The sequence below is a fragment of the Peromyscus eremicus genome, chromosome 8a (assembly GCF_949786415.1).
Source record: "Peromyscus eremicus chromosome 8a, PerEre_H2_v1, whole genome shotgun sequence".
In the NCBI taxonomy this organism is placed as follows: Eukaryota; Metazoa; Chordata; class Mammalia; order Rodentia; family Cricetidae; genus Peromyscus; species Peromyscus eremicus.
In genome coordinates, this window is record NC_081423.1 from 101,371,206 (window position 1) to 101,399,167 (window position 27,962).

The 27,962-nt window shown below is 51.7% G+C and overlaps 1 protein-coding gene across 1 annotated transcript; it reads left to right on the plus strand.

The window, feature by feature from the left end:
- Nucleotides 1-740: 740 nt before the first annotated feature.
- On the plus strand, nucleotides 741-27,584 carry Card14 (caspase recruitment domain family member 14). Its single transcript, XM_059269853.1, has 20 exons — nucleotides 741-951; nucleotides 3,316-3,453; nucleotides 4,203-4,528; nucleotides 6,177-6,344; nucleotides 8,323-8,442; nucleotides 8,963-9,088; nucleotides 9,526-9,681; nucleotides 10,796-10,912; nucleotides 12,862-13,004; nucleotides 13,689-13,777; nucleotides 16,482-16,542; nucleotides 16,708-16,900; nucleotides 19,887-20,013; nucleotides 20,300-20,537; nucleotides 21,410-21,473; nucleotides 22,109-22,220; nucleotides 23,494-23,667; nucleotides 25,515-25,636; nucleotides 26,111-26,226; nucleotides 26,766-27,584. Exons 1-20 carry the CDS (start codon nucleotides 741-743, stop codon nucleotides 26,971-26,973), a joined length of 3,009 nt encoding a protein of 1,002 aa, XP_059125836.1. The 3' UTR covers nucleotides 26,974-27,584.
- Nucleotides 27,585-27,962: the final 378 nt, after the last annotated feature.

Below are 27,962 nucleotides of genomic sequence, written 5' to 3' on the forward strand. Positions count from 1 at the left end.
CTGTCCTGGTGCTCTCCCAGCCCCGTCCCCCGCCTGACCATTTCTGCCCTTAGAACAGCAGCGGCGGCATTGCTGGCTGCCAAACACAGCATCTAGGCTCTAAGGTTTACTCCAGGACAGCTTCTCAGCTTTGCTGTATTTTCTCCCCACTTTGTGTGTGTGTGTGCTGCTGAGAATGGAACCTAGCACCCAGCACCTCAGCAATGCTGGGTAAATACTGCAGCACTGAGCTGTGCTCCCAGCCCCTGACTTGATTTTTACCACCATCTTCTTGGGTTAATGAAATCCCTGGACCATGAACAGCAAATGGCAAATGTGGTTTACTGATACCAGGTGAAACCTGCTGCCTGTCTGAGGGGGGATGGGGAATGGGGATAGGGATGGGATGTGAGCCTAGTGTTGATACACGGTGTTCCTGTGACTCTCTGACTCTCTGAGCTAGGTGTTGTTTCTGTACCACTGGTGTGGGGCCGGGAGGGTTGGAGCAGAAAACTCCCAGGCCTCCCAAGCAGTCTTTGAATGCACCCCATTCTTTCAGAATCCATGATTGAACCCCACCCTCTCAGAGTCCATGATTGCACCCCATCTCACCCTCTCAGAGTCCATGATTGCACCCCTATTCTGCTCTCTGAGTCCATGATTGCACCCCATCCCACCCTCTCAGAGTCCATGATTGCACCCCTATTCTGCCCTCTCAGAGTCCATGATTGCACCCCATCCCACCCTCTCAGAGTCCAGGAATGGCAGAACTGTGCCGCATGGATTCCACGCTGACGGCTCTGGATGAGGAGATGCTCTGGGACATGCTGGAGAGCCACCGCTGCAAGATCGTACAGAGCATCTGCCCCAGCCGCCTCACCCCCTACCTGCGCCAGGCCAAGGTGCTGGGCCAGCTGGATGAGGAGGAGGTCCTCCACAGCCCCCGATTCACCAACAGTGCCATGAGAGTTGGTAAGTCCAGAGCCGTTAGCGTCTCCCTGAGTTGCCTGGGTTACAGCCGGACTCTTCCTGTCCAGCAGTTCAACAAGGCTGATGGGGGAGGAGCAGACTTCAACACTAAGGGTGGCTCGTGCCTGTCATCCCAACATTCCAAGTGACTGAGGCAGGGGGATTGCTACAAGTTCAAGGCCAGTCTGGACTATAGTATGAGACTCTATCAAAAAGGGGAGATCTGTTGGTAGAAACGTTGCCACCACACACCAAGAACTGAATAGATCCCAGTACCACATAAACCTGTGTACCTGGTGGAAGCAGAAAGATCAGAAGTTTAAGGCCATCTCCAGCTCTGTATTGACAAGTCTGGGGCAGCCTAGACTACGTGAGGCCCCACCTCAAAACAACCTCCACAACAAAAGCATCAAGGGGACCAAGGTTCCCAACTTTTGGGACACTGAGTTAGTCCCCTAACAAAGTCCCAGCAAATAGCTATAAACAATGTCGAGTTAAAAGACTATGGTGGGATTGGGGTGTAGCTCAGTGATAGAGCACATATTTCCCATGTACAAGGCCCTGACTTCCATCCCGACCACAAGGGGAAGAAGCCCCATAGGGACGCATGCTCTCAGTTCTGCTGCCCAGAAGTCTTGAATGTTGTATGGACAGGGCCATGGTCCCACTGCAGCCTCTGTGGAGACTCTTGTTGCCTTTCAGCTCTAGGTGGTCCAGGAAACTTTTGGCATGTGGCCCCATCACTCCAACTCTGCTTCCGTCTTCATATAGGCCCTTTACTGTGTTTTCTGTTTCTTCTTGTAAGCATACTTATAATTGGAATATGGCCCACTTCATCTTTGTTTTCTTTTCTTTTTTATTTTTTTTGGTTTTTTGAGACAGGGTTTCTCTGTGAAACAGTCCCGGCTGTCCTGGAACTCACTCTGTAGACCAGGCTGGCCTCAAACTCACAGAGATCTGGCTCTGCCTCCCAAGTGCTGGGATTAAAGGCATGTGCTGCCGCCGCCGCCGCTGCCACCACCCATTTTTTGATCAAGACACTGTGTCATGTATCCTTGAACTTGCCATGAAGTGGAGGATGACTTTGAATTTTCAATTCATCTATCTCTACTAGGATGATAGATGTGTGCCAGCAGTCACGCTGTGCAAACATGCTACCAGCTGAGCTACATCCTCAGCCCCAGGATAGTCTTTCCTTGCTATCTTTCACTTCATTATATCCACAAAGACCCTTTGTCCAAAGGAAACACCTCACACAGGCACCATTTATTTAGTTCTCCGTTGCTGTGAAAAACATCACGACCAAAAGCAACTTGGGGAGGAAAGGGTTTGTTTGACTAACACTTCTAACCACAATCTACCATTGAGGAAGCCAGGGCAGGAACTAAAGCAGAGGCCATGGAGGAATGGTACTCATTGGCTTCCTCCTCATGGTTTGCTCAACCTCTTTCTTATACACCCCAGGACCACCTGCCCAGAGGTGGCACCGTCCACAATGCTCTAGGTCCTTCTACACCCATCATTAATCAAGAAAATGTCCCACGGGCTTGCATACAGGCCAGTCTGATGGGGACAACTCCTCAAAGGAGAGTCCCTCTTCCACTCTGACTCTAGTTTATTGAGTTGATAAAAACTAAGCCGCACAGGTAGTTTTGGGGGGTGGCATATGCTTTGGGGGCACTGGTCATCCCACTGTAGTTGTCTTTGGAAATTGTTCTTCTACTATTTCCTCACCTGTAAGTGACTGTACCACTGAAGGATGTTGGGTGAAGTCCTACTATTGACGAAATGCTCTCTGCAAAAGCAGGCCACAGAAGCCAGGCGGCAGGTGGAAATTATCGATGTCATAATGTAGGTGCCTGGATCTCAAGTATAGGAGAGATTGATCTGAGCTACTAACTCCAGCTGAGAAAAGCGGGATTTGAGTCCTGCATTTGAGATGCACTAAAGCTCTCTGGGGCCACTCCCTGGAACTCCAAAAGACTGCTGTTTTCCATACACACACACACACACACACACACACACACACACACACACAGAGAGAGAGAGAGAGAGAGAGAGAGAGAGAGAGAGAGAGAGAGAGAGAGAGAGAGAGAGAGAGAGAGCGAGAGCCCTCAGCATGGTAAGACATGCCCCTTTATACCCAGCTCATAGCAGAACATTTTCTTGCCCCTAGTATGGGTCCAACTAACACAGCTCTTGTCTTCAAGTTGATGATTACATGAGTAAATGTGGTGTGCAGAGCCTGTGAAACCAGTGAAGGCCTGTGCACCTCTCCATCAGGGATCTCAGACAACTCCAACCCCCACATGTACAAAGCTGTCTACACCCTTTGGTGGCTCAGGCTGGCTGGCTCTCTCTCCCAAGGGCACCTGTTGGATCTGCTGAAGGCCCGAGGGAAGAATGGGGCTGTCGCCTTCCTGGAAAGCCTGAAGTTCCACAACCCTGATGTCTACACCCTGGTCACTGGGCTGCAGCCTGACATCGACTTCAGCACCTTCAGCGGTGAGAGCGGGATCAGAGGGCTGTAGGCACAGCACTTCCCTCCAGGCTGGGGTCTCTGGCCCTGGGCCCGGCACTCTCCCAGCTCACTGCATTAGGAGAGGAAGAAGAAGACCCTGGCTTCGTGCTTCGAGGCCTATCTTTGGTCACCTGGCCCTGTGAGGAGACTCTGGGGGGCAGCCATGCATCCCAGGAGTGGAAGGCTGACCTTTATGCTGCTTAAGGGGAAGCCTAGGGTCTCTCTTCCGACTTTTGCAGGTGAACAGAGTCATGCAGTAAAGGCTTAGCCTGTGTAGTGGGACATGTGGTCATGTTCAGGGGCTGACGGACTCTTTCCTGTTGAAATTTTTTGGTGTTAAATTGATTTGGGTGTTAAAAGAGCAGGACCAGGAAACTCAAAACAGCATCTAATAAACCATCTGCTCTGGTTTGGTGTGACAGACGCATTTGTGAGTTTATAAGGCAGATTTATGTCACTGCTGTGTTTTCCTTGGAGTCCCATGGAAATTGCTAACTTCGAGTGCAATCAGTTTGGAAGGGGGGCTGGATGAGAATGGCAGGGTCTTGTGGGAAAACCTACAAGGGCAGTCCAAATCATGACAACAAATATGGAGTCCAAAAAAGCAGGAGGCTTTCAGAGAAACCAACAGAGTAGGCCTGTAGGCTCGCAAGGGTCTGGCCAAGGGGTACAAGACCCAGGGAGCTGAGTAAGGAAGGGCAAGGTGACAGAGAAAGGGACTGCCCATCTGCAGGTCTCATGGAGACATCCAAGCTGACTGAGTGCCTGGCTGGGGCCATCAGCAGCCTGCAGGAGGAGCTGGCCCAGGAGAAGGCGCAGAAGGAGATGCTGCTTCGGAGATGCCAGCAGCTGAAGGAGCGCCTGGGCTTGGCCGAGGCCCGTGCAGAGGGCCTGCTCCAGCTGGAGGTTGACCATAGCCGCATGAAGCGTGAGGTCAGTGCCCACTTCCACGAGGTCCTGAAGCTGAAGGATGAGATGCTGAACCTGTCACTGCACTACAGCAACGCACTTCGGGAGAAAGAACTGGCTGCCACACGCTGCCACAGCCTGCAGGAGGAGGTACCCTACGCTTGAGGATTCAAGCCAGGTGTTGGGGGGTATCCAAGCAGGATGCCTCCTTCTCTTGAGCACAGTCTGGGAACCAGCCTCCACCCACCATGGCCTGCAGACCTTCTGGCTTTGCCTTATGGGGTGCTTCCTTTCAGGGAGGCCAGGCCAGCACAGGGGGAGGTCTTGGAAATCCAAGTTTCTCTTAAGCCTCTGACCAAAAGAAGGAGGAGGCCAGCTTGATCTAGCTGGGTAGTTTGGGGGTTCAGGGCCCTGGACACACACAGACCCCTGAACCCTGCAAATTACCCCAGGAAACCTTGCCTGTGATGGGTCCAGTTCCCCTGGCTCTCAGCATCCCTAGCCCTCGCTGGCTTGACTTCGTCGTGGTGGTGGTGGTGTTCTGTGAGTTCACATTCTCTCTGTCAGAGGAACACAAGAGAGCAGTGAAAGCAGGGCGCTGGGGGCCATCAGTCTAACTGTAGGGATGGGAGCTGGCACGGCCCCCTTGGTCTGCTCAAGCCACTAGTTTAAACACTGTATTTCATCTGTAGTAAAGTAAAGCTAAATCACCTTTCCCCGCTGGCTACATCAGTTACTTTCCTGTGGCTGTGATAAAACACTGTGGCCAAGCCGAGCAGCAGTGGCACACGCCTTTAATCCCAGCACTCGGGAGGCAGAGCCAGGCAGATCTCTGTGAGTTCAAGGCCAGCCTGGTCAACGGAGTGAGATCCAGGACAGGCACCAAAGCTACACAGAAAATTCTGATCTCAAAAATACCAAAACAAAACAAAAAAACAAAAAAATCCACTGTGGCCAAAGCAACATATAGAAGGGAGGTTTTTTTTTTGTTTGTTTGTTTTGTTTTGTTTTGTTTTGTTTTTCGAGACAGGGTTTCTCTGTGTAGCTTTGCACCTTTCCTGGAACTCGCTTTGGAGACCAGGCTGGCCTCGAACTCACAGAGATCTGCCTGCCTCTGCCTCCCGAGTGCTAGGATTAAAGGTGTGCGCCACCACCGCCCGGCAGAAGGGAGGTTTTGCTTGGGCTTATGATTCCAGAAGGATAGGAGTCTGTCATGTCAGGAGGGATGGCAACAGGAGGCGTGGTGACCAGAGCAGGAAGCTAAGAGAGTACAGCGTCAAGTGCAGACATGAAGCAAAGGGAAACCGAGAGTAGGGGGTGGCTCTGCATTCTCCAAGCCCGCCCCTAGTGACGTACTTCCTGTGACCCCCAACTGAGAACCAAGTGTTCAGACACATTTGTCATTCAAGCCATCACAGAGCTTAAGATTGTGTGCTACTTTTCCAGGGGACCCAGGTTCAGGTCCTGGAACCTACATTGGGCAGCATATAACTCCAGCTCCAGGGGGATCTAGCACCTCTGGCCTCTGAAGGCAACTGCACTCGCATGCACATGCCCACACACGGACACACACTCATATATGTACTTTAAAATCAAGTAAATACTTGTAAATGCCCCTTCTTCCCATGAGGTCCTAGCGATGCTCAGGAGGTAAAGCCGTGAATGGTGTTCTCGAAGCTTGGAGTGGAGGCCCTCCACATGCCATCAGCATCAGCAGGGAGGGTGGGCAAGCTGCATGTGGCCAATGCATAATGGAGAAACCTTCCCCATGCCCCTCCTCCCACTTCCTCCCACACAGCTCTACCTGGTGAAGCAGGAACTACAGAGGGCAAGCCTTGTGTCTTCATGTGAACGGGAATCTCGAGAGAGGTCCCTGAGGCTGGCCAGTGACCTGGAGTGTGAGGGAGAGGAACTGAACCGTCTTAAGGAGGAGAACGAAAAACTCCGCTCCATGACCTTCAGCCTGGTAGGTTCCTTTGATCCCTCAGGAGGATCAAATGCCAATGCCTCCTGTTGACCTGGAAAGGCCATGTCCTTAGTGTCAGTGGGTGGCTGTGGACTGTGGGACTGCTCACAGGTGGTTTCACTAAAGTGAGGCTCAGTAGCTCATGCCAACCCCTTCTCTATATCTTAGGCGGGCCTTGAACCCATGATCCTCCTGTCTCAGCATCCTGCTGTGATAAGTCAGGTTATACAACCCCCTTCTCTTTCCCTTCCTGCCTCCCTCTTTCCTTACCACACAGATGGTGACAGCATTAGAAACCTTGTCCCTGGGGTTGGGAATTTAGCTCAGTGGTAGAGTGCTTGCCTAGCAAGCGCAAGGCCCTGGGTTCGGTCCTCAGCTCTGGAAAAAAAAAAAAGTTGTCCCTATATTAGCTCACCCTCTGGGCTAATTTTCTGTGGCCCCATTGTTCTGCAATTGAAAAGGCCACTTGTAAACGGTACGGTGGTGCGGGCCTGAAGTCCCAGCACTTAGGAGCCTGAGGCAGGTGATGCCTTAGCTAAAACAGAATAAAATAATAACAGCCTGGATGAACTATAAGGATCTGGAAAAATAAATCTGTTCTGCCCATAAGACTTCCCGTATCCTGCCCACCATGCCTTGGAGAGAGTAGATCCCCTGGGGACTAAGAACTGGGGACATTGGTACCCTGAACTCTGCAAATGCTTTACCTTTCTCCTTTTATTCCTTTTAATTAAAAAATATTACTGCTGGGCAGTGGAGGCACACACCTTTAGTCCCAGTACTCAGGCAGAGTTACAGGACAGCCAGGGCTACACAAAGAAACCCTGTCTCAAAAAAACAAACAAACAAAAAAAGTTACTGGGAGGGGTTATTGGAAAGATGGCTAGCAATTAAAAGCATTTGCTGTTCTTGCAGATGACCTAGGTGTTATTTATTAAGTGGAGCAATGTTATTCATTAAGTGGCACTGTTCACCATGCAAGAAAAGCCATGAGGCACAACAAAACCCACTATAAGAGCTTAGTAGGGGAAGGGGAACAGAAGGGATGTGCTTAGGCCTATGGGAAAGATCGTGCAGGAAGAGAGGGGAGGGGCATGTGGGGCCCGATTTTATGGATTTCCCTGGCACATGCACATATGGGCTTACATAGCTACGTCACGCATGCACATAGATTACATGATCATGCTGCTTGCAAATTACATAATCATGCAGCTCACAGATTACATAGAACTTAAGGCCCTGAGCTGACTAAGTGTCTTGCCAGGGCATGTGTGGTCATGGGGGAGTGGCTAGGAATTCTGTCACTAGGTTCACTTCCCAGTACCCACATGGCAGCTTATAGCCATCTGAACTCCAGTTCCAGGTGTTCTAACACCCCCTTATGGCCTCTGCAGGCATTGCATGCACATGGTACACATACATGCATGTAGGCAAACAGTCATACACAAATTCCTTAAATATATACCCCTTGGGGATGTCACACAGCTCACTGCAGCTTGAGCTGGACTGTGTGTCACTCACAGGCTCCTCTGGAGAATATAGCATGAAAAGGTCTGTCCTTTGTCTTGAAGCTCCTCTGGTAGAGCGGTCGAGGGAGAAGGCTAAACGATCGCATGGAATTGTCCCTTGAGGGGGTCTTTCTCCACGACCAGTTAGAACCAAATGCCTATCTTCTCACTTATGACTGGTGTGTATTTGTGCATGTGTCTGTGTGCATGTGTGTGTTATGGGGATTGAACCAGGAGCCCTACACACTCTATGCCTTCACACTCCAAAGGTATCCACAACCCTCATTTCACTTTCTGAGCCAGTGACTAAGTGGCCTAATTAGTCTTGAACTCATTCTGTATCCTAGGCTAGCTTCAAACAGCAACCTATGGTAATCAGGCCACACTATCTAACATACACACAGCCTTGGGGACTCTGTTTACCCACTGGTATGGCTCTTGGGAGGTTGGCTGACCTCATTCTGCACCAGGTGGAGAAGGACATTCTGGAACAGAGCCTGGATGAGGCCCGGGAGAGCAAGCAAGAGTTGGTGGACCGCATCCACTCACTGCGGGAGCGAGCGGTGGCCGCAGAGAGGCAGCAGAAGCAGGTGACACCATAGTGCCCTCCATCTTGGGCGGGTGCGTTTGTGGGACAGACTGGCTTATTCAATCATCCACACAGTTTAACTAACTTTGCTTAGATAATTCGTGGGTATGCTCACCTGCTTCTCCATCGGGTCCTTACTGAGTGCTAACCATAGCCCAGACCTCATGGTCAGGCACAATAGAGGAACCCAAGGACCATGCCAAAGGCTTAGGGACCACAAGAGCCCGGGACTTAGACAAGGAAAAATGGAGAGAAAAGAGTGAGGCAAGGGGAAATCGCTTCTGCGTTTGGAGCCATTAAACAGCATGTGATTCTGCACACACCATGCACACACAATTGCTGACTATGACTGGCTCTGTGGCTCTGCAGACAGAGCTCTAAACCTGTTCCTGCAGAAAAAGTGAATTCTCCTCACTTCCCCTCCAAGCCCCCTGTCTGCCTTTCTCCCATGTCCCCGTTCACCCCTTCCCGCCTAAGGCCTCAGGGCCAATGAGCGCCCCGGGTATGTCCCCAACGTACAGTACTGGGAGGAGAAAGAACAGACCCTACTCCAGTTCCGGAAGACCCAGGTGGACTGTGAGCTGTACCGAGAAAAGATGACCACACTTCAGGGCCAGGTGGCCGAGCTGCAGAAGGAACGTGACCAGGTATCCTGAGCATTGGGGGTTAAGCGGGAGTCGGGGAATGCAGGTGTCTTCCCATGCTGGCACCGGGTTCAGGAAGACTCCACCATCGCCACTGTGAGTGAGGCCAAGAGCTGCTGGCTCATGGGAGAGGACTCAGGGTTTCTTTCCTTGGTCCATGGGAGGTTCCTTCACTCCCCGGCAATGCACCGACACAGACTCTCTGTCATTCTCCCCACAAGAGACAGGCTATCCTGACACAAGACGTAGGCTGTCCATCCCAGATATGGACTTTATTAAAACATAGTAGGCTTGTACAGTCAGTGTGAGCGCTGGTTAGTGCCCACTGGGTGAGTCCACGGTAAGTGCCCACAGCAGGGGGCACCTTCTGCAGCTCAGATGCCTGGGTCATTCATTGTTCAACCCCTAACCACCCCTCACTGCTCCTGTCCTGGCTACAGGCGTACACGGCGAGGGACGGTGCCCAGATGGAGATGTCTCAGCGCCTGGTGGAGAAGGATGCCCTGCGCAGGAGAGTGTTCGAGCTGACAGAGCAGGTCTGCGAGCTGCGCACTCAGCTGCGCAGGCTGCAGGCAGAGCCGCCGCCGCCAGGAGGAGTGAGTGCTCTACCCCAAGAGGCTGGGTAGTGGGCTGCACGGGTGACAGGGACACACAGGAGGTGTTAACTGAGCTGGAGAGATGGGGACAGAGCCCACACAGCCCTCCACAGCTGTCTGCCTCTGGTCAACGATGGAGCTGGGAAGCACTGAGCAAACGGTAGACCAGCTCGCTTGCTTCTGCATCTCTTCATGTTAATGTCCCTGCATTACAGAAAAGGGAGCTCAGGGGAGGTTCAGTAAATCTGGTGTGTGGTGACAGAAGAGGCTGGCAATATGTCTGCTTTACATAGATGATTTTTCCAAAGTCAGAAATCCAGGAACTGAGTGATGCAGGCGCTGTGGTGAGGGACTTGTGTGCCTGAGAGCTGTGAATGTCACAAAGCCTGTTTGGTCCATGGACAGTGTGGATCAGGTGCCCTGGGTAGGCAAGACTGCTTGAGTACCCATGGTCTAGGTGGAGACACAGTCAGAACCTCTTCCTTCTGTGGGGTGGACCCACCCCTTTCTGTGTGCATGCATGTGTGTGTGTATGTGTGTGCATGTGTGTGGTCTTGTGCCACACTCATGCTAGACAAGTAATCTGCTACTAAACCATATCCAGGCCTTCCTCAACCTTTTTTACAAAAGGAACTGTTAACTGAACTGGAACTGAAGTTACAGATGGTTGTGAGCTGCTGTGTGGGTGCTGGGAACAGAACCTGGGTCCTCTGAAGGGCAACAAGTGTTTTAACTAACCCTGAGCCATCTCTCCAAACTGTAGCTGCTTATTTTGAGTCTGGGATGGTGTTCAGTTTTATTTTCTTCTCTTCTTTAGTCCTTCACCCACCTTCATTTTCTTTGTAACATGTAAATATATACATATGCATGGTGTATACATACATTACAAGTATATTATTTTTAAAATAGCAAACAGCAGCACACAACATACAGTCTCTGTGTTCTCTAGATTCTCTAGAAAGACTGAATTGTACTTTTCTCAAGCCAGGTGGATCTCACCTCCTTGGTGGGTAACTCCTGGGAGTCTAGGGACACCAGCATTTCACCCAGAAGCTGTCTGGGGTGGGAGGGTGTTTATGTGTAAGTTCCCTGATCCACCTGGTTTCTTTGGAAGCCCAAGCAGGAAGCTGGAGCCAGGGAACTCTGCCTCCGGGGGAAGCAGCGGCTTGTGCGGATGCATGCCGTGTGCCCACCAGATGACAGTGACGGCAGCCTCCTCAGCTCCACTGAGGTACACCCCCCACCTCTGCCCTCCACCCCCACCCTCTGCTGCATTCAGCCCAACACATCATGGGGCTAAGAACCTTATTTCCACAGACAGGAATCAGTACCACTGGAAATTTCAAATAGGAAATCACTCCCTCATGGTCTGGGATCTGGAAACCCAAAATCAAGGTGTCATACTCCGTGGCTTTGGCGGGTGGCCTTTTCTATCTCTCCAGCTTTGCTTTCTCAACAATCCTTGGCTTGCAGCCACCCAATCTCCACCGTCATCGTGTGGACAGCTCCAGATTTCCTTGCAGAGGTTCTCAACCTTCCTAATGCTTCGACCCTTTAATACAGTTCCTCATGTTGTGACTACCAACCATAAAATTATTTTTGTTGCTACTTCATAACGGTAATTTTTGGAGACAGAGGTTTACCAAAGGGGTTGGGACCAACAGGTTGAGAACCACTGTATTAGAGGGTGTATCAAACAGCTTCCCTGAGATTATCAACTCAAAGGAGAAACGTTTGTTTGTTCAGAGGTTTCAGCCACAATGGCTCAGACCCATCACTTCAGGCCTGTGGTGAGGTAGAATCAATCTGCCAGTACAGCATGTGGTGGGGGAGAGACCTCACAGCAGCTGGGAAAACAGACAGAGACAGAGACAGGGACAGAGAGAGAGAGAGAGAAAGAACCCGACTAAAAATCTCCTGCATGACCTAACTTCCTTCCATAGACCTCCTCATAAAGTATCAACTACCCAACAGCACCACAAGGTGGCAGTCAAGCCTGCAACACATAGTCTTTGGGGAACGTTTAAAAATCTAAACCACAACGGAAAGACACCAGTGAATTTGCAGCCCACTCTGACCCAGTCTGGCTTCTTCTTAGCTTGATTTCATCTGTGAAGACCCTACTTTCACATGAGGTCACATTCATAAGCTGTGGGGGACCTGAATTCCAGGAAACACTATTCCACCCAGCTCAAATGGTCCCTGTGATGTTAGACCCTCGGTGTCTGCTTTCGGCTTTTGGCAAAGAGATGAAGTGGTCTCTTCATGGTGGCCGTTCAAGTTCAGGATGCTCAGGGTATGATGGAAGTACCACTGCCGTGGGCTGCCATGGGCCGGAATGGGGATGAGAGGCAAGTCAGGCCACCACCTGGAGCAGGGTCAGGCTTCCTTCCTGTGTGACCCCAGCAGTGTTCCCAGGGCCCCTGCATCTGCAGAGTGGCAGACCTGCATCTGCATATGCACATGCTCACTGGCTTCTTGGAAAACTGGGGACAGGGAAGGAGAGTCCGTATTCCAACCAGAACCCCAGGGTCCAGTCAAAACCATACCCCTAGCCCCTCATCTTCACTGCCCAGAAACCAAGAGCAGTGTTTCCTTTGGGGTCGTGGCCAAGATGGCTCTCAGTAATAACTCCTAATGTGCCTCCCTCGTGCACATCTGTCCCCCTTAAATACCTGAGTGGGGTCAGCTCTCCTGTCTAGCCCTCCCCTACACTCTAGGATGTGGCCATCTTTGCTCCTGCTCCCTCCCTCCAGGCTCCTAGTGCAGGCGCTGTAGTTGACTATTTCATACCCTCCTCCACTGGGCTTCTTTGTCACTCACTCCAGGAAGGCTGCCACACCCTGGTATGGTGTACCTGCTCACTGCCTGTGTCTTCCCATCAGTCCTCCACACACACCCCGGGGATGGCACCTGTCCTCAGGAGTGTGTGGGTACTCTGGATCCACAGAGTCAATGTAGGGGTTCTCAGTGCCTGCTCAGAACTGGTCCCCGACCTGAGGCCTCAGCTTCTCCCCTCACCAGTCAGGAACTCCCCACCCTGGGTCTCATGGCTTTATATGCAAAATGGGATACCACACACAGTCTAGAATGTACACAGTAGGCACTTGACAAGCATGACTTAATATCTTCCTCTGCTTTTCTTGTCTGTGCTGTCACCCTCTGGCCACCCTCCACCAGTCCCGGCTGTGGTGGGACCTGAATCCCACATCCAGCCGTGAGCAGATGGACAGCTTCCGCTCCAGCAGTCCCATGCCTCCCAGCCAGCAGTCCCTATACAAGCGGGTGGCAGAGGACTTCCTGCAAGACCCTGAGTCTCTAAGGTAGAGCGTGGTATGGGTTTGGGATCTAGCTTGAAGGGGATCCTAGATAGACCAAGCATTATCTGGGCTTTGGGCACAGCAGCTCAGAAAGGTGCTGGGTGCTCTAAGCCTCAGCTGGAGCGGGCCATCCTGCCGGGTTGTATGCTAGCCTCAGCTGGAGCGGGCCATCCTGCCTGGTTGTATGCTAGCCTCAGCTGGAGCGGCCATCCTGCCTGGTTGTATGCTAGCCTCAGCTGGAGCGGGCCATCCTGCCTGGTTGTATGCTAGCCTCAGCTGGAGCGGGCCATCCTGCCGGGTTGTATGCTAGCCTCAGCTGGAGCGGGCCATCCTGCCTGGTTGTATGCTAGCCTCAGCTGAAGTGGGCCATGCTGCCTGGTTGCATGCTAGCCTCAGCTGGAGTGGGCCATGCTGCCTGGTTGTATGCTAGCCTCAGCTGGAGCGGCCATCCTGCCTGGTTGCATGCTAGCCTCAGCTGGAGCGGGCCATCCTGCCTGGTTGTATGCTAGCCTCAGCTGGAGTGGCCATCCTGCCTGGTTGTATGCTAGCCTCAGCTGGAGTGGGCCATGCTGCCTGGTTGTATGCTAGCCTCAGCTGGAGCGGCCATCCTGCCTGGTTGTATGCTAGCCTCAGCTGGAGCGGGCCATCCTGCGTGGTTGTGCTCTAGCCTCCTGTGTTTTGTGACAGCTTCCCAGACGTCCTGGAGGTACGTCTTCAAGGGGCTACAGGGGACGACACAGACACAGACCTGGAGTATGAGATACTAGATGGAGCAGGTGAGCACTGCCACACACAAGGATCTCTACAGCACACTCTTTTCCTGGGCTACGGGACTGCTGTGGGGCAAGTGAGACAGCCTAGATCTCTCCAGGGACAGTAGAGAGATGTGAACTTGATCTCTGACCTTGGCCTCTATGTTAGTCCAGCTACCTCAGCCCAGCTGAGTTCTGTTTGCTGTTATCTTTTTATTTTTCATGTAGAGGCCCAAACATGGCTCATGTGCTCAGACAGCCACAGACATTCCTGTTTGCCTCCACCCTCCCCTGCCCTCCCTGTGAACAGGAGGCAGCAAGCACGGTGCTCAGTTGCTTCTGGCAGAGATGTCTAGCATAGACTGCATTTGATGGGCGCATCCCTTCTCCTGGGTGCTGCCCCCAAGCCTCTCGGCTTTCATTCCTTATGTCTGTGATTGAACTGCTCCCTTGTCCTGAAGTCCATGAGCCTTTTCCATCTCACACCTGGGGCACACCTGGCTCTCACAAAGATGTTTGGCTCCTACCCAGAATTCACCCCACAGCCACCAGAGGGCGAGAGTCGCCCTCATTCAGCACAGTGGACCAAGTGATCTGAAATCCAACCCTTGCTGGCTTCTGCCTCCAGGTCACACAGTGTTGCTGGATTGAACTCAAGAACATCTGGGTTGTTTCCTCAGTCTAATTTGGCTTTGAAGATAATCGGATCATTTTTTGCTTGTGATCTGGGCTAAGGCCATCTGTGGGTGGCACCTCTTAGGTCTCCAGTAGATCTTGAGATAAGGGTGCCTCTGGCCCAGGATCACAGAATTCAAATTGGCATGCTGTATCTGGGCCTGGGAAAATGGCTCTGGGGGTAAAGTGCTTGGTGTGTATGCATGAGAGTCTGCTCATCAGAGTCCACGTAAAAGCCAGGCATGGCAGCAGACGTCTGTGAGCCCAGAGCTGGGGAGTTGAGATAGGCAGATATCTGGGGGTTCTCTGACCAGCGGGGCTGGCTGAAATGAAGAGCTCTGGGTTCAGTGAGAGGCCCTGCCTCACAAAATAAGATGGAAAGTGATAGAGGAACAACTGAAGCTGACCTCTGACTTACACACACACACACACACACACACACACACACACACACACACAGAGTCAGAGAGACACACGCAGAGATAGTGACAGACAGACAGAGAGACACACATAAAGAGACACACAGAGAGAGAAAAGAGAGCACTCTGGATATAGAGACACACACTTGTAATCTCAGAACTTTGGAGGATTGAGAATTCAAGGGCTATATAGTGAGACCTTGTTTCAAATTAATTACAATTTTTAAATAATTTATTTTTATTTTATGTGCATTGGTATTTTGCCTGCATGTACGTCTGTGTAAGGGGTCAGGTCCCCTAGAACTGCAGTGGTGAGCTGCCATGTGGGTTCTGGGAATTGAACCTGGGTCCTCTGGAAGAGCAGTCAGTGCTCTTAATTGCTGAGTCATCTCTCCAGCATCAAATTAATTTTTAACATGCTAGAGCTTGGGGAGCCTCATGGAGCATTTACTGTGAGAATTCACAGGCCTACCACAGCCAGTGAGCTGCTGGTCAGTGCTAAGGAGCAGGCCAGGGCTGTGCCAGATTTGAGACGCCCCCACACCCCCCAAGGACCGAACCCAGGGTCTTGTGCTTGCTAGGTAAGCACTCTACCACTGAGCTAAATCCCCAACCCCGAGACTCCCTTTTTTTAGATGTATTTTATTTTATGTGTATGGGTGTTTTGCCTGCATGTATGTCTGTGCACCACATGCATGCCTGGTGCCCACAGAGCCCAGAAGAGGGTGTGGCTCCCCTGGAACTGGAGTTAAAGGCAGTTGTGAGCCATTGTGTGGGTGCAGGAACTGAATCCTGGTCCTCTGCAAAAACAGTGCTCATAACCGCTGAGCCATCTCTCCAACCCTTAGATTTGATCCTTAATTGAATTCAGAAATCTAGATGTGTGTGTGTGGAGGAGGGTGGCTAGAGAGATGGCTCAGAGGTTAAGAGCATTGACTGCTCTTCCAGAGGTCCTGAGTTCAATTCCCAGCAACCACATGGTGGCTCATAACCACCTAATGAGATCTGGTGCCCTTTTCTGGCATGCAGGCATACATGCAGATAGACTACTGTATATATAATAAATAAATGAATCTTTAGAAAAATATAAATAAATAAAATAAAATAAAAACCAGACACAATGTTAAGAAGCACTACATATCCTCACCAATTGAAAAAAAAAATCAGCCAGGCGGTGGTAGCGCACGTCTTTAATCCCAGCACTCAAGGGGCAGAGCCAGGCAGATCTCTGTGAGTTCGAGGCCAGCCTGAGCTACAGAGCAAGATCCAGAGCAGGCACCAAAACTACACAGAGAAACCCTGTCTCGAAAAACCAAAACAAAACAAAACAAAATAAAAAAAAAAAAAAAAAAAAACACATCTAGATGTTAGAAGTCTCTTCATCTTAAGATGTTGGCGACTAGCTCAGGTATTGCAGAATGATGCATGAAGCTCTCACCAGCTACTCTGATGTTAGCAAAGATGAAATCAAAGAGCTAAGCACAAAGGAGGGGCCACAGAAGGGGACTGAGTCAGGCTGGGGGCAGGGGCAGTATCTGAGGCCCCAGAAGGAGAGTTGAAGCCTCAGCATGAGGAGCAGGGCGAGGGGCTAGTGACCTTAGACTCTGGCTGCTAAGCATCCCATTTCCTTCCAGATCTCTCCCAGTCAGAGGACAGCCTGCCTGAGTCTTCACAGAGCCTAAATGTCTCAGAAAGGTGAGCTGCAGGCTGGGGACACCCCACTGAGTGGAGAAACAGAGCCTAGATGTGACAGAGCAGAGTCTGATTGTACCCTATCACTATGGGGAGGTCAGAGCAGAGAATTCCAGAATCCAGGGCTTTTCTGACATCTGTGCTCAGGTTGTGTCTGTCTGCCGATATCAACGTCCCTGTGAGGCGGAGGCCAGCTCGCAAGATCCTGAGCCAGGTCACAGTGCTGGCATTCAAAGGGGACGCGCTGCTGGAGCAGATAGGTGTCATTGGCGGGAACCTCACCGGTATCTTCATTCACCGTGTCACCCCGGGCTCTGCAGCCGATGAGTTGGCTTTGCGTCCCGGCACCCAGATCATGATGGTGAGCAAGAGCGGGAGGCCATGCGGGTGCCAGGCTTCTGGGCCAGGGTAGGGGGTATGGTGGGAGACAATGGTCTGCCTCTGACAGGGTCTCAGTTCCGCTCTGGGCTGACGGAAAGTGCTGCCCACATCCACAGACAAGGGTCATGGGAGGGAAACCCAGCCCCCTTCCCAAGCCTGGCACTCTAGATCCTCCAGAGCCTGCAAACTCAGAGAAGGCCACTGGAATGTGTCAGTTCTCACCAGGGACCTTGGTGGAGTTCCCGAGGTGAAATTCAGGGGCCTTGTACCTGTCACACAAGTGGTCTAGCCCTGAGTCACACCCCAACATTGGCCAGGAGTTGGATTTTGACTGTGGTTTGTTTTGTTTTGTTTTTGTTTTTTACTATGAGGTTTTTTTGTTGTTGTTGTTTTTGTTTTCGAGACAAGGTTTCTCTGTGTAGTTTTGGTGCCTGTCCTGGATCTCGCTCTGTAGACCAGGCTGGCCTTGAACTCACAGAGATCCACCTGGCTCTGCCTCCCAAGTGTTGGGATTAAAGGCGTGTACCGCCGCCTGGCTACTGTGATGATCTTCTTGTCACTTTGTATATGTACAGAAATGTACATGATATAAAATTCACCATTTTAACTATTGAATTTCATGGCAAAATGTCCAAATCTGGACAAAGCACAAATATACATATAAATGTAAAACATAAATTATTCTTACTAAGTGAATACATGGGTGGGGAAGGTGAGCTTGATGTGGCCTAAAAGCACAATTTTCTTGAATCACATGTATATGTTGTGCATGCATGTATGTAGGTATGGTGTGTGTGTACAATGTGTGTATGAGTGTGACCGCACAAATGCATAGAACACTTGTGGAGGTCAGAGGACAACTTTGGGGGTCATATTCTCATCTTCCACCTTGCTGCAAGGCAGGCCCTCTCTTTTCAAAATGACATTTATTTCGCTGGGTGTGATGGCCTACACCTTTATTCTCGGCACTTAGAGGGCAAAGGGAGGTGGATCTCTGTGAATTGCAGGCCAGCCTGGTCTACAAACCGACTCTGTCTCAAGCAAACAAAAAAAAATACATTTGTTTATCTATCTATCTATCTATCTATCTATCTATCTATCTATCTATTTTATTTACTCACTTATTTATTGACTTATTTGACTGCGTGTCATAGAACACGTGGAGGTCAAAGGACAGCTTGTTGGAATTGGTTCTCTCTTCCACCATGTGGGACCAGGGATTGAATTCAGCTTTTCAGTCTTTGATGATGAGTAGTTTTACCTGCAGAACCATGGGCCACGCCTAGGGTCTCTCTTCTCCTCCTTTTTGGGTTTTGTGTGTGTGTGTGTGTGTGTGTGTGTGTGTGTGTGTGTGTGTGTGGTGTTTTGTTTTGTTTTTGAAACAGAGTCTCACTATGTAGCTCTGGCTGTCCTGGAACTCACTATTTAGACTAGACTGGCCTTGAACTCACAGAGATCTGCCTCCAAGTGCTGGAATTAAAGGCCTGCACCCCCTCACCTGGCTCTTCCACCTTATTTCTGCCTCCTGCAGCAGCTACTCCAGGCTCTCTGGTCATGAGGCATCCCCTTCCCCATGTCACATCTCAGTGTAAGAGTGCTGACATCACAGATTCCAAGGCTTGCACGGCAAGTGTCTTTACACACTGAGTTGTCTCCCTGGTCCCAAAAGCACAATTGTTCAACTTTAAGCCTTTTAAATGATTTTTTACATTAATTTTTTTTATTATGTGTATGAGTATTTTGCTGGCATGTATGACGATGTATCACCTGTGTGCTTGAAGCCCATGGAGGCCAGAAGAGGGCATTGGGTACCTTGGAACTGGAGTTACAGACAGTTGTGAGCTACCATGTAGGTGCTGGGAACTGAACCCTAGTCCTCTGGAAGAGCAGCCAGAGCTCTTAAACACTGAGTCATCTCTCCAGCCCCTACTTTGATTTTTAATTACTTGTGTGGGTGACAGGGGCATGTGCACATGAGTGCAGGTGTCTGCAGCGGCCAGAAGTGGACATCAGATCCCTGGAGCTAGAGTCACAGACAGTTGGGAGCTGCCATGTGGGTGCTAGGGACCGAACCTGGGTCCTCTGTAGAAGCAACAAGTGCTCTTAACCACCTGGTCAAATTTCCAACCCCCATCTTTAAGCATTTAAAAAAATATCAAGAAATAGGCCAGACGGGTTTCACCCCATCCCTGGGGCTCAACTGTTGGCCCCAATGAGAGAATTAGGAGTGGGCATTTCCCTTCAGAACAGTGTGTCCACAGTGAAGCCAGAGCCCCTCACTCTTGAAGAGCCCACACACTCTGTGTACATGGTCATCCCTGTCCCCTTACATACATATAGGAAGAGCTCTATGATACTATAATCCTAAGACTGTTGAGGAGTCATTCATCTTGCAGAGGTCTTCTATGGCATTTAAGAGAGTCGTATCACCCTGAGGAAACTCTGGACTGACAGTCCTAAGATATACCACAATATACACATATAGTAACACAGAAACACATATCTCCCTAGACTTAACCAAATGAATGAGGGAGGTACCATGGAAGCCCCACCAGATAGGGCTTCACAGATGGGGAAGGTTTAGGGGGGTACTCTGGTACTAAGTGGGTGGGGATCCGTGATGCCACTCAACAGCCCCATGACACAGAATAGTTGGGCCCCAAACATACAGAATCCTGATCTAGAATGATCCAGAATGTTCTGGAATGTCCTGGGGTCTATTTTCAACAGAGAGTATCCTTAACAGTGGAAAGGTTAGGGGTGGGTTGATGGACCGGGAGTGTGTATGATGCATATGTGTGCAGCTTGATGCTGTAACAACTAACCCCACACACAGCTGTGACAAGAGATTCTGACAGGCCGTGATAGGCTAAGGTGGGTGGGTGGCTGTGGAGGGCTCCCACTGCCCTTTCATCTCAGCTGCCACACCGTCTTGGTGGGAGTCCACCTTCACGCTTTGCCCTCAGGTGGATTACAAGCCAACTGAGCCATCATTAAGGGCCACTCTGGAGAATACCACGCTGGAGCAGGCTGTGGGGCTTCTCAGGAGGGTGAATGGTTCCTGCTACCTGTCTGTGAAGATCAACACTGAAGGTACAGGCACCACCCCACGCTTGCTCAGCTCTCCAATCCCCTCCTCGGACCCTAAGCCCTTTAACTCTGCAGTACCTCCAGAGTCCATGCCTACCAAGGGCCAAGGCAGTGCAGCTTGAAGGCTCACCCTGAATTCCCCCACACTCCAAAGAACTGGGAACTTCCCTCCATCCCACTGGGCCCAGCACCAAAGTGACTCCATGGCTTTTCCTCTTTTCACATTCTAGAACCTTCCTTGTGTAAATTCTAAGATCTAGGATCATCAGCCATGGATGTCTTTTATCAGGTTATAAGAACTTAATCCAGGACCTAGATGCCAAAATGGTGACCTCTGGGGATTCCTTCTACATCCGAGTCAACCTGGCCATGCATCGAAAGGGAGTGGGGGAGCTGCATGCACACTGCAATGATATCCTGCATGTCACTGACACCATGTTCCAAGGCCGAAGCTGCTGGCATGCTCATCACGTGAACCCTTACACCATGAAAGACATGGAACCTGGCACCATCCCCAACTATTCACAGTGAGTGGCTGCCACTGGCTCTATGCGTCCCCACAGAAGTTTCAAGGATAACATCCGCTGTCCCTGCTCCATGTTGAGGTTCCTCTGAAAGGGAAAAAGCAGCAGCCCTCTTGAGAGACGCGCCCCCACTCTAAAGGTATTTGCTGACCAGCAGTTTTAGAGCTGACTGGAGATTGAACTCATATGGAGATAGGACTGGAACCATAAATCTAAGTGTATATATCCTGGACTCAGCAAAACAGGACATGGGGAGTGAAAAATTTATGTCTCTGTAGATACCCTGCATCCTGTCAGCCACTAGTAATCTCACACTTACAGTTCAGCCAGTAACTTCAAAGAACTACATCACCCCCAACCCCCTCGTCCAATCCCGAGATATGTAACCCTCTGCACGTAAACCTTTCCTACAAGCCCTGGCTTGCTTTGCTATTAATAAACCCCTGTGTGCTTGCATCGGATATCAGCTCTGTGGTGGTCTTCCTTGGGGGTCTTGTGACATGGGCACAATACCTCCTGCCCAGGAGGAAGCACAGTCCTTCCAGAATTTTCCCTGTCCTATAGCAGAGCATGTACCCAAGAACAGAGACTGGAGGAAAGGTTAACGTCTAAGCTTGGGGTCCCCTGGTGGTAGTATCCTCTCTGTTCTATGCCCTGGCTGCTCATTAGCCCCCACGGGGACCAATGTGGCACAGTTAAATTAGCATGTCCTGGCCTGGCCTGAAGCTTGGGAGATACTTCAAAGGCCCAGTCTCTGAGCCCTGGGTGGAGCACTCCAGTCTCTGAGCCCTGGGGTGTCTCCAGCCTGTCTGTCACTCTTGGCCTTGAGGCTGCTCAGTCAGGCTGTCAGAGTCTCTTTTCCTCCACTTGCCCAGGGCTCAGCAGCAGCTCCTGGCCCTCATCCAGGACATGACTCAACGGTGCACAGTTCCCCGAAAGGTGAGCCAAAGAGTATGGTCCCCTGGGGTGGGCTGGAGAGACTGGGGTGCGGTGGAACCCTGTGTGGGAAGTGTGGGCCACTGAGCTGCGAGGGGCAGTATCCGGACCCTGTGTATCCCACCAAGCCCTCGAAGGCCTGCAGGCCTTTGCAGTGGGCCACGTGAACACACCAGACTCCACTCCCAAAGCGGCTCCTGCTCTTCCTCACTCTCCTGGTCCCCCTGTCACCAACTCACCTCCTTGTTCTTGTTTCCTCTGAGGTCGGGCACCTTGTTCTCTTGGGACACAGAGCACCTTTCACTTTGAGCACACATCTGTCCCTGAGCAAGGTGCTAGCACATTCCTGCCTGGAGCACAGCGATGCCAAGTTGGGAGGGGGCCTGCTCTTCTCTCTGCCTTTTGCACCCCACCCCTTCCTGCAGAGCCCTGCTGCCTGAGGCCCCTCCCCTGCCTCCCACCCCCTGGTGTGGGGCTTGGGAAGCCTGCTTGCTCCATGGCACAGCCTGATTGTTCAGAAGCTGCTCTGGATTTGCTTATGGGCAGAGTGCCAAAGTAGGGAGGGGGTGCCAGGCCCCAAGCCCGCTGTTGATGGCTGAGCCTTGCCCCTTCCTCTCTCCCTGCTCCTCTGGTGACAGCCTTCCGGAGGACCACAGAAGTTAGTCCGAATTGTCAGTGTGGACAAAGCTGGCGCCAGTTCTCTCTCTTCGTCCTTTGACCAAGGCCAGCGGACTTCTGGCGGGGAGGAAGGTGAGGCCTGGCCAGTTGGCGTAAGCACCATGTGGGCATGGGGGGCACTCATGGGCAGTACAGTCAAGGTGGTGTCTCTCACTCAGGCCAGGGGCTGTTATGTTTATTTTATTCTTGTGTATAGATGGTTTGCCTGCATGTACTTACACACACCATGGCATGCAGTGCCCCTGGAGGCCAGAGGAGGGCATCAGACTCCCCTGGGACTTGAGTTACATACAGGTGGTTGTGAGTCACCATATGGGTGGTTTCTCTGGAAGAGCAGTCAGTGTTCTTAACAACTGAACCATTTCTCCAACATCCCCTCACCCCCACCCCAGCCTGTATTTTTTCAGATCGTAATGTCTACATGCCTTTCTGGACAGCAGCTAAGCAACATATTTGATGTTTTTAAATGGCCATGCCCCTCGCTGAGACCTGACCCAGTGGAACTATCCAAAGGCCACTAGCACACAAATATGTGCAGGAGTCTGTTTGGAACAGTGAGAACTACCGGATGCCCGGTGTCACACAAGGGAGGTCACTGGGTGGTCAGTGTGCACAAGGTCATGCTAGAGGTCCGACTGTCACAGGCCACACAGGCAAAGCTGCACAATGAAGTGGATTAGAAGTGAATCCGGTAGAAGACAAATCATCCACATTCTCTCAAGAAAGTTCAGGGGCATAATATAAGATGGATACTGAGACTCAAGAGATGGCTCAGTTGTGAAGGACACTTACTGCCCTTGCGGAGGACCCATTAACAACCATCTGTAACTCCAGTTCCAGGGGATCCAATGCTATCTTCTGGCCTCTGCAAGCGTTAGTGCACACACACACACACATACACACACACACACACACACACACACACAGGTAAAACACTCATACACATAAAATAAAATAAATTTATAAAAATAAGATTGATGTTGGAGACAGGCACAACATAACTAATCCAGAAGAGAAGCAAACGGTCCAGCAGGGAGGAGGCTGAGGACCCTGTGGCTTCAGGGGCAGGGCTGAGTGAAAGACAGGGCTGAGTCGATGGGGAAAGAGAGAGAAAAGGATGAGGGAGGAGAGGAAGGGCTGGGGTGAGAGACAGGGCCCCCGACATCCTTCCTTCAGGAGGAACCAGGCTTCTCTCACAGTCAGAGGCTCATCCTGAAGAGCTGCCAACTCGGTACCAGCATTCATAGTTAGTGGCACAGAAGCTAAGAATGTCCTATGTCAGTCTCTCCCCCGAGAGGTGGGGCGGGGACACAGGTGGGCGGAGCTCATAGCCTCTCATCCACAGGTGGCTCCAGCATGTGCTTCTGGGCAGAGAACTGCTTCACCCTGGCCCCATACACCCTGGTGCACCCCCACAGGCCTGCCCGGCCCCGGCCTGTGCTCTTCGTGCCCAGAGTAGTTGGGAAGATCCTGAGTAAAAAGCTCTGCCTCCTCCAAGGCTTTAAGCAGTGTCTGGCAGGTATGCACTCCTCGGTCCCATGGCCAGAGGCTGTCTGTCTTGGGTCAGCAGAGAGCAGGTGACCCTGTGTTCCACATCAGAACAGAGGGCCACAAGCTGGGACATTGAAGGGTGAGGATTGTCTCACGTTTCCCTGGTTGTCTGGCCTCAGGGCCTCAGCAGAGCGCTGCTCTCTCTGGGGGGCTGCAAATATGAGTCCTTCCTGACTCTTCTAGCACCTTACAGGTGCAAGAGGTCCCCACCCATTTTGGCTTTGGTCACTTCTGCTCTTTTTCCTTCTATGTGTCTGTCTACACATGGCCTTCTTAGGGTCTATTGTAGGCCAGCACTGTCCCATAGAAAAACGCAATTTCCAAAGAAAGTCAGTCCATTCTGAGTTCTGATGGACATTAGTGGGGTGGGTCGTTATTGAAAACAGGATGGACTTAGCAGGGTAGTATGGCTGGACGGTTCTATCCATTTGCTACCAGCCACCAGGCAGCTTTATGGAAGTGCCTTCTAATCCCCAGGCCCACAGGCTCAGGAAAGGCTGACTGACATGGGTGGGTCACTGTGTGGGGTGACAGTGTCCGTCCTACCCTCTTGACTCCCAGAGGAGAGAAGGCACCTCCCTCGGCCAGCCTCCATGGGAAAGTGGGAGAAACTGACTCCCAGAGGCCCTGGGAGCCCATGAGTTCCTCTAGAAATGGTCACCTGGGTGCAGTTGGTGCAGACCAGTGGGACGGAGCAACACAGACTGTGTGCTCTGCACATGCCCAGAGAGACAGGGTGATACTGTGGGAGATGAAGGGCCAGCCAGCAGGGGGCAGAAGGGAGGTGGTAGCTGGAGGCAGCGAGGTGGTCCAGCCGGCCAGCCAGCATGTACAAAGGCACACAGAACACTGGGCTTGAGCCACTGCTCTGGTGGCCAAGGAGAGTGGAGGCCAGGTGTCCAGTTTATAAAAACCCTGACAGTTTTGAAAGAGGGTAAGTTCTCTGAGGCTTGATATTTGTTTTTTTTTTTTGTTTTGTTTTGTTTGTTTGTTTTTCAAGACAGGGTTTCTCTATGTAGCTTTGCGCCTTTCCTGGAACTCACTTGGTAGCCCAGGCTGGCCTCGAACTCACAGAGATCCGCCTGGCTCTGCCTCCCGAGTGCCGCCTTTCTTGAAAGCAGGATGGAAAATGGCTGAGGAAGGCCTGGCCAGGGGATGTGCTCAACTACTGGAACTCGGGGGCCCAGGGTTCCCAGTAATGCTGCAGTGGTGGTGGGGGAGGGGACTCCTGAGATGTATACAGCTGGGCTGCCTTGACGGACAGGCATAGGCTAGGAAGAGGGCAGGGCCGTTCTGACCAAGCTGGGACCGTGAGAGCCGTTCAGGAGGTTCCAGACGGGTTCTCAGCCCAGCACTAGGCCATCTGAGGCTGCCATTCTCTATTTTGTAGCTGTCCTGAGCACTGTAGGATGTTTGACAATATGCACACAATGGAAAATTGCCCCAAACACTTCCCAGTATCCCCTGGGGCCAGGACCATGCTGGGTGGAAAAAGTGATTTAAGGGACTGGTGGGAATCCTCAGTATTAGGAATTGGATCCATCTATACGTTTGGAGCTTGGAAGTGATGTTGAGCATTGTCCATTTGTCTATCTATCTGCCTATTTATGGGTCCATCCCTCCATCTATCCTTCCCCCAACCTCACCTGCCCCAGATTCCACACATGCCATGCTCCTGGCTCAGGACTTATGGTAGGAGGCAGGGTAGGTTTCTACATGGCCACTGAATATGGTGGGAGACCTCCAGTGTGGGATGCTTAGCAGGGCTCCCTCAGGATCCCAGTTTATGACCACTCCATCTATTGTCACCACCAGAGTACTTGAGCCAAGAGGAGTATGTCACCTGGAGCCAGAAAGGAGATATCATCCAGGAGGGAGAGTCAATAGGTGACCACCACTGGGTCACCCGGCATGCTGTGGAGTCCCTCATGAATACGGTAAGGGAAGGGTTAAAAGGCTACTCTGGGTGTGGCAGCAGCTCCTGCCCAGACCTTGTCAACACACACACACACACACACACACACACACACACACACACACACACACCATGGAAGGTGATGGCTGGCATTGTGTGATTTTTTTTTTATGTGCATTGGTGTTTTGCATATGTATCTATGTGAGGGAGTCAGATGCCCTAGAACTGGAGTCACAGACAGGTGTGAGCCATCATGTGGATGCTGAGAATTGAACCCAGGTCCTCTGGAAGAGCAGCCAGTGCACTTTTTTCCCAAGGCCAAATCTAACGGACATCACCCTTTAAGAGCTACAGAGGGCGCCCTGGTGCGTGCCAAGTGTCTCCTCTCTTCAGGACTCTTCTACACAGCCCTGCTCTCTGCTGCATGGGGTTAGTCTCGCTTCCTCCCAGACCTGAGGCCCATGAGCTTAACTTGCTTCTCTATGCCCTCCCAAAGAGCACCCATGCCCTGCTGGATGTCCGGCTGGACAGTGTCCGTGTCCTGCACAGGATGGACATCTTCCCTATCATCATTCATGTCTCTGTCAATGAGAAGACAGCAAAGAGACTCAGGTGGGTGCTTGCTGAGGGCTGGGCAGTGGAGCTGGGCAGCAGGGTTCAAACAGAGGCCTGAGCTCTGGAAAAGCTTGGCAGAGGCCTCTGGAACACGCTAGAGCTCTTTCTATTCCAGCCTGCAGTGATGGCCTCACATCCTCAGGCCAGAGGTGCAGCTTGAAAACCCTTCTGCTCCAGCAGGCTAAAGCCACAGTGCCTGAGGCTCTTGAAGCCTAATTTGTGCTGATCCCAACTCCCCACCCCCACCCCCATCACTTGGTATCTGGCTCAGACAAACACATCCTGCTGCCTGTATCCTTTGGGAAGTGTGATAAGCTCTGCACACCCCATTGGTGCATGCCACTTGCAGCCAAGTCCTGGCCTCTCTATGAGCTTCCCTGGGTAGGACTCCCATGCTTGTGCCCAAGGGCATTTTGATGCATGCTGAATCGTCTACAGACTCTGGCCTGGACCCCTACAGTGCTCTCCTGGAAAGCCCAATGGTGCACTTTCCTGGCTACCTTGCTGTCTTTGGGCTGACCATCTCTGCTCTGCAGGAAGGGCCTGCAGCGGCTTGGCACCTCGGAGGAGCAGTTCCTGGAGGCGGCGCGGCAGGAGGAGGGCGAATTGGACAGAGTGCCCTGTCTGTACAGCAGCCTGGCCTCTGACAACTGGAGTGACCTGGACAGTCTGCTCAGCTGTGTGCGCCTGGCCATTGCAGATGAGCAGAAGAAAGTGGTGTGGACGGAGCAGAGCCCCTGCTGAAGCCCCGACCTGGCTTAGGACTGTGGTGACCTCCATGCGTCTGTCAGCAAACAACCCTACTTCCTTCTCTGGTCAGGGTCTGACCTCATGATGTGCTCACAGCAGCCAGGGTGCAAATGATGACGCCACCTTCACACAGCACGGCCTGGGCTGATGGAGGACTGGAGAACATTCTGCCATGTGGAGGTCCTTCCTAAGACGGGCTCAGTGCCAGTGCCCCAACCTCCTGTGATAATGGGAATAGCTTCATGGGGACTGTCCCCTCCATTTACATTTTCGATGTCAGGGGAATCTTGCAAGCTTACAGGAGCAGCCATCCCTGCCCAGGGCAGGGGCACAGACTCCGGGCACCGAGGGCACGGCTGACTCACCACAGCTAACAGCCAATGCTGCCAGACACCTGCAGACAAGGTTGCCATGGCACCCAGACTTGAGTTGCTCTTTGACTCATGGCCTCACGCCCAGCCCCAAACACCTGGTTGCTCTGGTAGATGTCCTGGACAGAGCCAATGGACTCTTCCCGAGAGAACTTACTCTCAGACTGACATTACTCTCTGGTCCTTCCCGGGGTGCATCACACCACACTCGGTGATGCCATCACCTAGTCATAAATGAATCATTTTGACAGGGTATTTGAGTCTCGGTGCCTAAGATCTGGTGTGCTACTACGAAGTTCTGTGTACTATCACACTACTGTAAAAAGCTTTTCCGAGGCTAGAACCCACGGCTCTCTGCCTCCCAGGATGGAGTTGAGAGCGGACGATGGGGACAGACCCTCTCCTAGGTTTGCTTCTGACCCTTGGCAGGTGGAGGAAGGGAAAGGCTGGGGCCAGCAGCGTGGTGTCACTCAAAGAGAGAGAATGAAAGGCAAAGAGGGAGTACTGTCTCACCCTGTCCTCAGTCACCCTCAGAAAGACAAGCTGAGCCCAGCAGGACCACAGGATCAAACTCCTCACCTCCGAGAACCAGTGAGATTTCTGGCTAAGCCT